Raw genomic sequence first — 14,374 nt, forward strand, 5'->3', positions numbered from 1 at the left:
GAAGGAAGCAAAACGTTACGAATATAGATTGATTAGATTAGATAGATATTAGGAAAGCATGGTGAGAGATAGGAAAGCGTGGTCAGTGATTGATGGGTTTTTTTGTGGTATTTTTCTCCCTGATTATTTGCCCACCGGTTTTGTAGCGGAATGAAAAAAAATCGGTGGTAGCATCGAAACCCGGGCCAGGGGTTGATTCAGGATATTGTTCGGTGGGGAAGGCATCGTTCCATGGGAAGCCAACAAGATGAAAGGACAACTGACTTTTTCATTAGGAGTAGAGATTAGGAAAGGTAACAATCGATGCGTTAGAAAACTTAGGATTTTGAATTGATTTTTATATAAATAAGGTATTATTGTTTGGTAACGTGATATCAGTACTTGCCTGTTTGTGACGTACCTGGTTAGGAAAGTTTGTAAATGTTAAGAAAGTTTTTATTGGGAGGGTGAAAAAAACAACTTGAAGATTTGACGAAATTAAACCAGATCGAAAATAAACCTCTTAGACCAAGGAGACACTCAGACACATAAACCTTCTCGGAGTACACAAACCCCCAAGAGCCCGCCGGAACACCAAACCCTTCTGTCCCCACTACATTCCGATGGCGACGGCGGTGTCGGCGCCCGTCTTCACGGCGACGGTGCGGGTCTCCAATATCCCGCCCTCCGCCGTCGCTAAAGAGCTCCTAGCATTCTTCGATTCCGCCGTCGCCGCTGCCGGCAAAGCCTACGCCTGCGAGATCGCCGCCGCCCGACGCGGCTGGTTAAGTCGATGCGATGGGAGCGTTCAGTTCGATTCCACCGCCACCGCAACCCTCGCCGCCGAACTCGCCTCCTCCGGTCGCCTACCGCGCTTCCTCGGCTCCCTCCTCTCCGTCTCCCCTGCCCCCGCGGACCTTCTCCCCCGCGCGCCCGACCTTTCTCTCCGCGTGGCCGACGCCCGCCTCCTTGTCGGCAACAGCGTCGCCGAGCGCGAATTCGAGGCGGCTGACTCTTGGGACAGCGTCCGCGTGGAGGTCATCCCGGGGAAGCGGCGGATAGACCTGTACCTGAATCACGATTCCCAGAGGTACAAGCTTGAGGTCTTCTTCGAGGACATCAGGAACTGCTACCAGTGCAGCTTCGATGGGGCCGGTGCCATCTTGCTTCAGGTGAGCTGCTCACGGTGTTTATTTTTTGAACGTTGAAGACTGTAGCAGTGGCTCCTACAGTCATATATTAATCAAAAAGTATTTACATAGTGTGAAGGGTGTGGTCGGGCTTTTGCCCCAATCACAGGGTAGTAGGGTTCAGAGTATAAGTAATTACAGGGGATTAGAGTAGTTTGGCTAGCCCTAGGCAATCTCTCTAGCAAATTCAGTAATGAACCCTAGCAGCTCAGGTTTTGTCCTGTGTTGCAACAAGAAATCTTCTCTGAATCTTGACAACCAGGACCTGTGGGAAGGCGTCACTCCTCTGAAGATCAGGTTATTCCTCTCCTTCCAGATCGACCATGCTGCTGTGGTGAACACTTCCATGATCATGGGTTTGGACCAAGTTTGTTTAGCCGCCGCCATCCAGTCAAACCTATCTCCTTCTGTTGCCCAGGTAAACCCAACTGAAGTCCAGCACGTGTAGGAGAAACTGCAGTTATAGAACAAATGTTCCAGAGTTTCTTCTTGTTGGGTTTCGCAGAGCACACATTAGTCCATCCTGTCCGTCGATGAGCCCACTACATAATGCCTATGTTTGAGCATGTTCTTGGTGTTTAATCTGGCGGACAAGAGCAGCCAAGCAAAAACCCTTCGTTTCCTTGTACACCTCGACTTCCAAATCCACCGAAAAGCCTGATCAGACGTGACATTTTCAAAGCAGAACTTGTAATATCTGGACGATGAATATTTGGGCCCCCAAGTGTATGTCCAAACATCTCTCTGCTCTAGGTCTATCTGACACTCAGCGGTCGCCAGCTGCAAATCCCGCGCTTCTTGTGTTGCCTGTTGAGACAGAGGCAGAAAGAAGACCGCTTCTGCACTTTGCGCGCTTAGGATTTCATGGACAGTCACATCTTCTGATATAGCATAGGAGTGCGCTCTTGGGAATTCTTCTTGGAAGATTACCTCGCACCATTTATCTTTCCAAAATAGTGTGCCGGAGCTGTCCCCTACTTTAACCGTGGAGATTCCTCTGAAGGTAGGAGACAGCGACATTACTTCTCTCCACCAGAACGACCCGCATGGTCCAGTGGCGTGCGGGATTCTGTCCACATAGTACGTGTCCCAGATCAAGGTCACCCATGGCAGATCGTGTCTGTTATAGAATTTGTCTAGGAACTTGAGTAAAACGGCTGTGTTTAATGTTTTTGGTATCCAGCACACCGAGGCCCCCCTTGTCTTTCGGCTTACACACCATCGTCCATGAGGCCAGTGAGTTTTCTGTCTCCCCATTCTCATTCTTCCTTCTCCAAAGGCACAGTCTTCTGATCTTGTCCAAGTGAGCAAGAATTTTAGGTGGCAGACCTTTTTCCAAAGGCATCGAGCCTACTGTACATCCAAAGATCGCAGCAAAGCCGGCCGCCGACACCGCGTCTAGGTTGATCGGCACCAGAGTAGTCTTCTCGAAGTTTATCCGGAGTCCAACTGAGTCAGCGTAATCAAGCAGAATTTTCTTCATGCCTCTTGCTTGTTCTTCACATGCCTGCATCACAATCATCGTGTCGTCTGCGTATTGTATCCCGGGGAAGTCTTTGTGTGTGCGTGGGGGGATTGGGTGTTTGAGGACCCCTCGGCGAAGTGCGTCGTTGACCGCAGCTTGCAGCAGGTCGGCCGCGAGGACGAAGATCAAGGGCGATAGCGGGTTACCTTGTCGCACCCCCCGGCGACATCGAAACTGACGGCCCGGGACCCCATTGAGCAGTACCGAGGATTTCCCCGAACCAAAGATGCATTTGATCCATCCTAACCATTTCTCGTCAAAGCCCATGTGTCTCATGACCTCAATCATAGCCGGGTGTTCTATAGTGTCGAAGGCCTTGGAAAAGTCCAGTTTCAGAATAAACACTCGAGATCCAGAGGCTTGACATTGGTAATATATACTTGAATGCCCAAGCCAAGCAGGCCTGTATCGTTCTCCCTTTCAAAAATTTGTATTGGTTCCTGTGAATGATTTTTAGAATCCATTTTGTAACCGATCAGCAAGCAGTTTGCTTATTAGCTTCAGTCTTCAGACAACAGTTTAGCAGTGTGATGGGGCGAAAACCATTTGCTGTCTGGGCCGAATGAGAGTGATGAACCCGGTGTTTATGCTTTCAAGATTGAGTTCTCCTGCGTGGAAATCATGACAAAGCTGATAAAAGTCATGTTTGATTATATGCCAGCATGATTTGCTAAAGTGACCACTAAACCCATCCGGCCCTGGAGCTCTGTTAGCCGGCATGGTTCAAATCACCTCATCATTTTCCGCCTCAGTGAATCGGACATAAAGTTCTTCCAGTCCATCAATCTTGGTATTGATAGAGCCTAGGTCGAATTTCTGATTTGGAGGTGAAGATTCCCCCAATCGTTCTTTAAACGCATTGAGCAGTATCCCTTCCTTGTCTGCGTGGTTCTCAACTTCAGTGCCATCGGGTAATTTCAGCATGGCGATGGAGTTATTTCGGTATCGCTCTGTGGCCATCCGGTGGAATTTTTTTGTATTTTCCTCTCCAAAACGAATAACCCTGACAGTGCATCTTTTTCTCCAGTGTTGGTTCTGAAAGTTCAGAGGCTGCAGTAGGTGAGCTATTAGAATTCACCTGAAGTTCGATTCTCGGGTTGTGAGTGTTCTCAGGTTTTCAATTTCATCCAGCTCGTTAACGGCCCATTCAGTGTTTTGGATCAGCACTTTGAGACGTGAGTCCAATTGCTAGACGTGAAGAACCAGTCGAGTTGGTCACCGTGTTGCTGTGATACTTCTGTTTTTCCTTTGTACATTATATATATTAGTCAGACATTGCGGTTATAGGGCGAGGTAGAAATTTGAAGAAGGAAGCTCTAGATGTACTTCCTCCCTCAATACTTGCGCGAGCTGAAAAATTGGCAAGTTCTCGAGTCAGTAAACTTGAGTGAACCATCACAGCGGTCTGGTCTGCAATTATGCGTTAGAGCCCATAAAGTAAGATGGATAGTGGTGCTACTTTTATTTCCACTCCTATATACGGAGTATATCTCAGTTGGTGGTTACTAATTGGAGTGAAATGGATATGAAGCTTATTGGATAAATACACATCACCGTTACTTTTCTAAATTTACTGATTGTCATACTTCTTAGACTATAAGTTGGTGAGGCGCAACACTCTTTTAATTCTTTCTATAATTCTGAAGTTGGTAAAATATATATTATCTTGACTAATGTTAATTTACTATTTGTTTCAGCTCATGTATTCACCAAGGATATGCACAACAATTTCTGGGCCTGCAGTTTATTCAAGGTTCTCGGATGACCGCTTTCATGCATGCAAGGAGGATGCGAAGTTTACCTGGGTCAGAGCACTGGATTTTACACCCAACCACTCTTTTGGGAAGTGTTCAACTCTTGCCCTCATACTTGATGAAGGTGCATCGGTGTCATTTATTCTCAACAGCTTGCCTTTGTCAGGAGAATTAGGGGAATTGGTCATTTCTTCAACGGAATTTTTTGGCCCGTTGTCCAAAGTCGTTCCCCTTGTTGATTGCCCAAGTGGTTGTTCAGTGCCGTATGAAGTTCTTTTTCGTCTCAATTCTCTTGTTCACATGGGGAAGATAGTTGCCAAAGATGTTAATGCTGATCTGTTTAAAGCTCTTGAAGAAATACCAGTTCATATTTCAAGGAGGGTTTTTGAGAAAATGAGCAAGCTAGAGTTTACATGCTATGAACCTTTGCGATTCATCCAGCAGGAGGCTCATAGCAGGAAGAGGGGCCACGATGCTTTGCTTTCCAGTAAGACTGAAGGTGAAGGAAAGTTAATGATGTGTTACAGAATTCACATTACTCCAGCCAAAATATACTGCGTGGGACCTGAGGAAGAAGTTTCAAATTATGTGGTTAAGCGTCACAAACAGTATGCTTCTGACTTTGCTAGAGTTACTTTTGTCGACGAAGACTGGAGTAAGCTTTTTCCAGATGCTATCTCAGCTAGAACTGGACGAGGGTTCTTTTCTCAACCCTTGAAAACTGGCCTATATTATCGTATTTTATCCATCCTGAAAGAAGGATTTTCCATTGGTCCAAAGAAGTATGAATTCCTGGCCTTCTCAGCAAGTCAACTTCGTGGAAGTTCTGTTTGGATGTTTGCTTCTAATGATTCCCTGAAGGCCGAGGATATAAGAAGGTGGATGGGCAACTTTGAAGATATCCGTTCAGTATCTAAATGTGCGGCTAGAATGGGCCAGCTGTTCAGCTCCTCCAGACAAACACTTGAAATCCTACCACGGGATGTAGAAGAGATTCCAGATATTGAAGTCACAACTGATGGCAGTAAATACATATTTTCTGATGGTATCGGGAAGATCTCTGATAGACTTGCTAAAGAAATGGCTTGCCGAATTGGATTAGACTATACTAACCCTCCTTCAGCTTTTCAAATAAGGTATGGTGGCTACAAAGGAGTTGTTGCTGTGGACCCTGATTCCTTTCGTAATCTTTCTCTGCGACCTAGTATGAAGAAATTCGAATCAAAGAGCAGAATGTTTAACATTACAAGTACCAGCAAATCCCAACCATGCTATATGAATCATGAAGTTATCTCTCTCCTTTCAACTTTGGGGATAAGAGATGAGATATTCGAGTCGATGCAACAAAATGATATGCGTGAATTAGATGAAATGCTGACCAACAGAGAAGCTGCTCTCTCTGTTCTGGGGAAAATTGGCAGTGCAGAAACGAAGACAGCATCGAAAATTTTACTGCAAGGTTATGAACCAAGTTTAGAGCCTTACCTGTTGATGATTCTTAAGGCCCATCAGGATAATAGGCTGACTGACATAAGAACTAGATGTAAGATTCATGTTCCGAAAGGCCGTGTTCTTCTTGGTTGTTTGGATGAAACCGGTGAATTAGAATATGGTCAAGTGTACATCAGAATTACAAAGAATAGCAAAGAGCAGAAGGATAATTGTCAGCCGTATTTTGCTGAAGATAATGGAAAAGAGAAAACAGCAGTTGTTGTTGGAAAAGTTGCAGTATCGAAAAATCCTTGTCTCCATCCTGGTGACATCAGAGTACTTGAAGCTGTCTATGACCATGGTTTGTACGCAAAGAACCTGGTTGATTGTGTTGTCTTCCCCCAAAGAGGAGAAAGGTAATGCCGTATGTTATACTGAAACTGAAAGACGATCATCTAGAGTTTATATTGCTCTGTCAATGCCTTCAGAGGAGCTCAAATCTCTACTGAAGTGTTTGTCAGTGTGTTCGTTTCCATGTTAGATTGATATCCATTCATGTTACGTACTTACATCTCTACCTATTGATGTTGCCAATGCTTGCTCTCTCCTTCAATTAATCTTTGATGTTTAATAGGCCTCGTCTATATAGACTTTAATCTTTGATGTTAATCAGGCCTCATCCAAATGAATGCTCCGGGGGCGATTTGGACGGTGACCTCTATTTTATCACTTGGGATGAGAAACTGATTCCAGAGGAGGTTGATTCACCTATGGACTACACTGCAGCAAGGCCACGCATAATGGATCATGTTGTTACACTTGAGGTATATTCCTCACTGTTTATTCATTTTAATTTCTCTCACTAGGTTGTTGCTGCTAATTTACCGAAGATTGTTTTATTTGACTAATACCATTTTTATACTTGCAATTGCAAATACAATGAAAATCTCAGTTTTTTACAATCTGTAGCATTTCAATAAATACTACTCCCTCCGTTCCTAAATATAAGTCTTTGTAGAGATTTCACTATGAACCACATACAGAGCAAAATGAGTAGTAGAAGAAAATAGGAATCTATATACATACGTATTGTAGTCCATATTGGAATCTCTACAGACCTATATTTAGGAACGGAGGTAGTAGAAGAAAATGTGTGCTTCGCCGCACCGTTTTCCATTGTTATGCGATGTTTCCTGTTATAAATCATCAAAGAAGTAATTCTTTAAACAAAACTTCTGTGCAAACAAATCACAGGCTAAAATCATTCATTTTGAACAACTTCTTTTTATTGCTTACCTATTGGTTCATGGGTTCCTAGAGAACCTGGAAAGACATATTAGCTTGGTTTTGAAGTTGACAAAATGGGAAGGAAAAACTGCAGTGTAGGATCTACTCCCTCCGTAAAGAAATATAAGAGCGTTTAGATCACTAAAGTAGTGATCTAAGCACTCTTATATTTCTTCACATCTTTTATTTTCTCTCTTTCTTTCCATGTTTGTCTCTTTCTTGTCCCGGTGGTCTAGTTTTTGACTGCTCTATAACTCTTTTAGGTCCGACGAAAAGTTATTTTGTTAAACCACAACATGACCACATGACAAATCCAGGACGTAATCAATAAGCAATAATGCCAGACTGAGCCGTGCACTTTCCAAATTTGGTGAAAAGTGCATTCTATCTTCCAATTCATTGTAGCCTGACAAGCATTCTAAGTGGTCACTGCTGAAAATTTTGTGATAATATTAGCCTATTTTGGAATTGCGTAACTGAACACATCAAGAACCTGACGGTGTGAATGATACTCAAAATGGAACACAAGCATTCTATACTGCACTCATGTCAAGTTTAATTCAGTTTACAGCCCATTTAGTAATTTAGTTAGAGTGGAGAAATAAGGCAAGTGACCTGAAAATTCCAACACAGTCTGGCTGACCACTCCTTTCCTGCCTTTCTGTTTTCTCTATCCCTGCATGCTAAGTGTCTCAGGCCGATTTCGCCGCACCATGTGAGCCCAAGCTAGTGTCCATCTTCCACTGATCAACCCCAATAAATCGAACGACCAAAGGCCCATCGGCCACTACATGAAGACGTGCCAACAACCCTCGATGGATTGTTTGGAACCTATATGTAACTCCATTAAGAGCTATAGCAAACCATCAGATATAGGATAGGAACTTCACCTTCAGGTATGAACACCTGATGTCAGTGTGAATGAGGTAATCACACTACCAAGTGGTTCCTGTGGTTGTCAATGTGGTGGCCGGTTGGAGCGGCACCGCCCCTCAAAGCCCCCACACACGATCAATCCAGCGAAGCCACAAAGCTGCCCACTGCCTTTTCTCCTCCCCATGCTGTCCATGAAGAGGCATTCCAGGGCACGTAGTCAATGGCGGTTTAGATTGTGTCAACACCAGCTGACCAGTGGGACCATATATGATAAAAAAAGCCAGATCGCTGAGGGCGTTATATTTCCTGGGAGCTTAGTAACTTTAGAGTTTTGTTATCTTGAGGCACCTCACATCTTTCTAAAACATTTTTTGGCAAAACTGGTACATGCCTACATGGTAAGTGCACAACAGCCAGAGAGAACTGGCTACGAGCGTCGAACTCAGCCAGGATGGAATAACAGCCAACACAAAATTTTGAATGCTTTGAATCAAATATATGCTCGCCATGCACAGTTTTTCTTTTTAATTTTTCGCCATGCACAACTAATAACGTTCTTTAGAAATGTGGGTACTTGTTTCAGAAAGAAAGACATTTTTGCCATCCTCTAATGAAAACAGTTGTGCATGATTGAGTTTTAAAATTGTCTTGCTTTAAAATGCTCTTCAATGTATATATCTAACCTTGATAGGTTCACAACTATTTACCAATTAGCTCCAATAAGCAGTTCAAAGTTGTCTTTTCAACAAGCACATGTATTTTCCTTGCCTGACATGTTTATACCTGTAATCTTACAAAAACACCTGATGAACTGCAGGAAATTCAGAAGTACTTTGTGGATTACATGATAAATGACTCGCTCGGTGCAATCTCAACTGCTCACTTGGTCCATGCGGATCGTCATCCAATGAAAGCCCGGAGCCCTGAGTGCCTCCAGCTAGCTGCTTTGCATTCGATGGCGGTCGACTTCGCCAAGTCAGGAGCTCCAGCTGAAATGCCCCGGTCACTGAGACCAAAGGAGTACCCCGACTTCATGGAACGGTGGGATAAACCAACGTACATCTCCAACGGAGCTCTCGGCAAGCTCTACCGAGCGGCTGCGAGCCGTATGCAGAGCGCTCCTGCCCCCTCGTCTTCGGCTCAATCGAGCCCCGCGTTTGATCCTGACCTAGAGGTCCCTGGCTTCGAGGAATTCCTGGCATTTGCGGAGGAGTGCTACGACCTGTACGCGGAGAAGCTGAGCACCCTGATGAGCTACTATGGCGCGGAGCATGAGGACGAGATCCTGACCGGCAACATCCGAAACAGGCTCCTGTACCTGAAGAAAGACAACAAGAGGTACTTTGAGATGAAGGACCGCATCATCGACTCGGTGGATGGCCTGCACAAGGAGGTGCAGGGTTGGTTCAGGAGCCGCCCGAAGGCGGAGGCGTCAAGGAGGGCGTCGGCGTGGTACCGTGTGACTTATCACCCGGACCACCGCCGGCCGGGAAAGAAGCAGTTCTGGAGCTTCCCGTGGATCGTCTGCGACGAGCTGCTGAAGATCAAGGAGTCCAGTAAGCGGCGCAGGCAGCAGGTGGACGGCGCAGCGGCCTGAGTCGTCCGGCCAAGTAATTAAGTGGTAGTCACAGGCAAGCTTGTCTGATGATTGGGCGGCTGCTATATGTTTGTATGTATGTAGTGTAAAACTTTGGGGCATGACTGCAGTGCAGATCATTCTGAGCTGATCGGCAGAGCTGTGCCTTGCATCGCTCGTATGGACGGGGAGATTTGTTGGATGTATGTGACTGGAAATGAACCGTGCTTGCTCGGGCTTTGCGGGAGGTTAATCATGCTCCACCACTATCTCAACATAGCCTCAGCTTTGTGTGCAATTCTGTTCTGGGCTGGCGGGTGTATTTTCTCAGGGTGAAAACCCATGATCTAACTTTCCGGCTTAATCAGAGGCGTCGTCGTCGTCGCCCGCGCGTCGTTACTTATTGAAGATGCTGGTTCAGATCTGTTTCAGTGTGATACCTTTGGTCTGACATCTGACTGGACTAGCCAACATCGACACGCAAGCGACGAAATCTCGAAGACGTTGTCTTGAAGTGTTTGTACCCTTTATCTGCTTGGGGATGATGTGGTGATACATCCCTAGGTGGTGGATGGCCTCGAGTTTTCCCCCCCTCTTTGCAAGCTGATTTGTTCGGTATTATCAACAATTGATAATATATGGTTGTGGTGTTTAAAATAAGGACGTGCCTAGTGGGCACCCGAGCGCCTGTTGGTAGGACGAGCGCTCCTTCAAATAAAAAAAGAGCAGCTGACGCATACGACGCAGTTCACTAAATAGGAATCTTATCCCTACGTGCATTTATTTGGGGACCAAAAAGATTAAAAAACTGTAACTTTTGTTTTAAGAGTCGAAATTCAATTTCGTTTTCACAGCTGGGTTTCTCGCAATGAGTTCTTCAAAACTAGATTTCATATAGATAGGTTTCGTCAAACTTTTTTTAAGGCAACTTTGAGTACGGTGAAGGCAACTTTAGTGCTATAGGAAAGCAACTTCATTTTTTTTTTGCCTAGTAAGACCGCCTATTAGGTTGGTTTGTGTAAAAATAAGAAAATCACACAAAACATGATGCGCCTTCGTTGCACCATGTGTAACAATGGATTTGGTTAACATTATCACAACTTCCTACCATGATTGCTCAGTTGCCTACCATGGATATTCAGTTGCCTATTGATGCCCAGTTGCCCGCGATACTTTGAAATTGGTCTAATATTGATGTCGAGTTACCTGTTATTGATAATTTGTTACCTATCATTGCTTCTTAGTTGTCTAACTTTGCAAATTAATTGCCTGCAATATTATGAAGTTTCTTATCCCCTAAAAATACTTTGTGATTTTAGTTATGTCCCAATGACCAGCTCACACCGCTCCCCCTCTATAATCATTTCGCCAAGTATTTACGATCATACCAGGGGATCCCACCCCGAGGAGATGAAATTCTTGATGCATCTCTATGACACAATCTTAATTGAAAGATATCTAAAACTTTTACATATTAGCCAAATTATAGACTTGTTAATGTTTCTATTCTTGAGGATTGGGCAACTGGATACATGGTTCTAGGCCATTGTATAATTGATTGTGGGCAACTATGACACCTGAAAAAGTGATAATGAACATACACATGTTAGTTTTTTAGGGGTTCACAGATAAATTTAATCCCATAAAAAAACTTCATGGTTTTAGTTATGTCCCCATGACCAGCTCCACCCCGCCACCCTTTATAATCATTCGCCAAGTGTTTACGATCATACCATTGGACCCCACCAGCCCCGAAGAGAAGAAATTCTTGACACACCGCTGTGACACAAACTTAATTGAAAGGTATCTAAAACCTTTAGATACCTGTTATTGATATTGGTCTTGGTAATGTTTCTGTTCATGAGGATTGGGCAATGGGATACATGATTTTAGGCAACTGTATGGTTAATTGTGGCAACTATGTTATTTTTCATGTATTGTGCATAAAAAAGGGACCCAAGTATCTTTTTCTGTGAGTTTTTGTTGCTTTTGTTGTGTGATAGTTTTTTTGAAATCCAACCGTGATTTGTGTGGTCGCCTGCTGCCTCGCTCCGATGAAGAATCACGGTGGGGCATGAGTGAATCCCCTTCCATTTCTCCCTTCGTCTCTTCGACGGTAACCAACAGAAAAATGGGGTGGGGGTGGGGCCGGCTCTTCCACGAACTGCAGTGATTATCTCTTTTCTGTTATTTTGGAAGGGGCCTCACCATAACTTCGGTCGCCACACTAGACAGGAAAGCATCTGCGCGCGACTTGTGACAAAATCGAATGGCTTGGGAGGGTGCGCTCGACGTCTCCAAATATTGCAGTAGCACTAATAAGCATTGGGGGACAACCTATATGTGAATTTAGTGAACAAGATAGTCATGGGAGGCAACTTATAATGACTTCTCGTTGATAGGCAATCGTGGTAGGCAAACTAAGAAGAAGTTGCTTTCCTATAGCACTAAAGTTGCCTTTTTAGCACCTAAAGTTGCTCAAAATAAAAAGTTTGTCGAAACATATTCATATGGGATCTAATTTTGAAAAACTCGTCGCGAGAAACCCAACAGTGAAAATGAATCTGAATTACGATACTTGAATCAAAAGTTATGGCTTTTTACAATTTTATTAAGCCCAAATAAATGCACGTACATGTTTCTTGACCGATTTGTGTAAAGTAGGTAGCGTCGACGAGATCAGAAACATATATTTTCCTTTTTCATAGTGTAATGATGACACAGAATGCTAATTACTATTTTTATAGTGTGAGCTTTTTGTCGTGTACTGCGTGCGCTCGCAATGCCCAATTAGTGCAGCTGCATTATTAAGCTTTTAGGTTAAAATAATACATATGGCTGTGGGCATCACTTGATTAATTGCCTCCTGTTGTTTCCACAAATTTAAGTGTCACTCTATAACGTGTTCAGGGGGCTAACTAATCACCTACTCTCGCCGCTGCTCCTATCACCTTGATGATTTGATTTGTGTCAAGATCACTGACTTGATTGATCAGTCGATCAAACATTTCAGACTTTATTTATGGGGGCCCTGGTTCCAACCGCAAACCAGACCAGTGTTATTGCCCACTTTTTCAGATCAAGAATTGCACCCCTGTACAGCCAGTCTCACATGCAGACGGTTGCGCGTTTGCTCTGAATTATCACCCCCATGAATATACATTGATCCTCAGCACCGACGCCATAAATTGGGGCCTGACATGGGTAGATGGATCTTGCCGGAAAATCTTCAATGGGCAGCGCAAGTAGCACCCACAGGTACAATCCCCTCTGGAGAACACTAGCAGCTCGATCACCTATATAAGGTCGCAAGCTCTCGCCATGGCCAAAACACAAGCACCACAGTCACTTCACTGATCAAGTAGCTGGCAAGAGCTTTGAGCGCGTTGCAACTTTGCATCCCGGTCGATCGATGGCGTCCAAGGTCGAGCTGGTGGTGGAGGTGAAGTCGCCGGCGGAGAAGCTGTGGACGGCGATGCGCGAGTCGACGGAGCTGTTCCCCAAGATCTTCCCCGAGCAGTACAAGAGCATCGAGACCGTGGAGGGCGACGGCAAGTCCGCCGGCACCGTCCGCCTCATCAAGTACACCGAGGGTACGTGCGCGCGTCGTGAAACGATCCACATGTCCAGACGAGTATGTATAAGCTTGTAAGTGCACGTGCATTCAGGGGTTCCGATGGTGACGTTCGCCAAGGAGAAGGTGGAGGTGGCGGACGACGAGAAGAAGGTGGTGTCGTACAGCGTGGTGGACGGCGAGCTGGTCAGCTTCTACAAGAACTTCAGGGTGACGGTGCAGGTGACCGACAAGGGCGCCGACGGCGGCGGCGCGGTGGTGAACTGGACCATGGACTTCGACAAGGCCAGCGACGAGGTGCCCGAGCCGGACGTCATCAAGGAGACCGCCGCCAAGACCCTCCACGACCTTGACGACTACCTTCTCAAGAACTAGAGTAGCTTTTACTAGCTGCCTCGTCGCTGGCCGCCGCGTCCGTCGTCCGTCCATCCATCCATCCATGTCTACTGTCATCGTTACTTGCTGTCTGCCGTGTTCCCCCATCTAGCTTACTCTCACGAAAACGACCGTGTGTACCATGTACGTGTGCATCTGCCTGCGCTGGGACGGACGCGTGAGTAGTAGTGGACTGATAATAATGATAATAAAGTCCCAACTTTATGGTCACGTATACGTACGAATGGTGTTAGATTTGTGTGACTTGGTTTGATTCGATCTGCAGGAAAAATTTAGTATGTTGTGGCGGAATTTCTTTCTTCAAACCAGGCTACTCCCCTTCTCCTTAATAATTTTCATAACGGAAGTACAAAACATTGAGTTCAAGAGAGAGATAACATGGGCGGGGAAGAGAAAACAAGGAGTTTGGGCGCTACGAGGAAACCCACCGCATGGGAAAAAGTAGACTGTCATCAAGAAAAAACTAGACCTATTAAGCAGTACCAACCACATGAAATTATTACAGACAAAGATGATCTCCCGTACAAATCAAGATGCGACAACTACTCAAAAGCACAACGAAAATACTAACCGGTGAACGTTCCCTAGGAGGGGATGACAAACAAACGCCTTTCGATGGCATTTTTAGGTGGTAGGAGGTGGCAAATTCTGCATGTTTTTGTCGCAAATTTTTCTTGCTTCCAGAAAATGCCATGCGCCTATGAAAAATTACCATGCGTCTCTGAAGAAACTGCCATAAAAAATGTTCGTAAATGCCACCCCTCTTGACGAATGTTCGCTGGCTAT

General features: G+C 45.0%; 2 protein-coding genes across 2 annotated transcripts; both read left to right on the plus strand.

The window, feature by feature from the left end:
* Nucleotides 1-529: 529 nt before the first annotated feature.
* On the plus strand, nucleotides 530-9,890 carry LOC109759488 (probable RNA-dependent RNA polymerase 2). The gene is made up of 4 exons (XM_020318312.4): nucleotides 530-1,151; nucleotides 4,392-6,295; nucleotides 6,553-6,703; nucleotides 8,860-9,890. Exons 1-4 carry the CDS (start codon nucleotides 603-605, stop codon nucleotides 9,637-9,639), a joined length of 3,384 nt encoding a protein of 1,127 aa, XP_020173901.3. The 5' UTR covers nucleotides 530-602; the 3' UTR covers nucleotides 9,640-9,890.
* A 3,016-nt stretch (nucleotides 9,891-12,906) lies between these two features.
* LOC109759489 (MLP-like protein 423) lies at nucleotides 12,907-13,802 on the plus strand. Its single transcript, XM_020318313.4, has 2 exons — nucleotides 12,907-13,211; nucleotides 13,287-13,802. The coding sequence occupies exons 1-2, from the start codon at nucleotides 13,031-13,033 to the stop codon at nucleotides 13,565-13,567; spliced, it is 462 nt and encodes a 153-aa protein (XP_020173902.1). The 5' UTR covers nucleotides 12,907-13,030; the 3' UTR covers nucleotides 13,568-13,802.
* The last annotated feature ends 572 nt before the right edge of the window (nucleotides 13,803-14,374 follow it).

Source organism: Aegilops tauschii, chromosome 2 (assembly GCF_002575655.3).
Source record: "Aegilops tauschii subsp. strangulata cultivar AL8/78 chromosome 2, Aet v6.0, whole genome shotgun sequence".
Lineage (NCBI taxonomy): Eukaryota > Viridiplantae > Streptophyta > Magnoliopsida > Poales > Poaceae > Aegilops > Aegilops tauschii.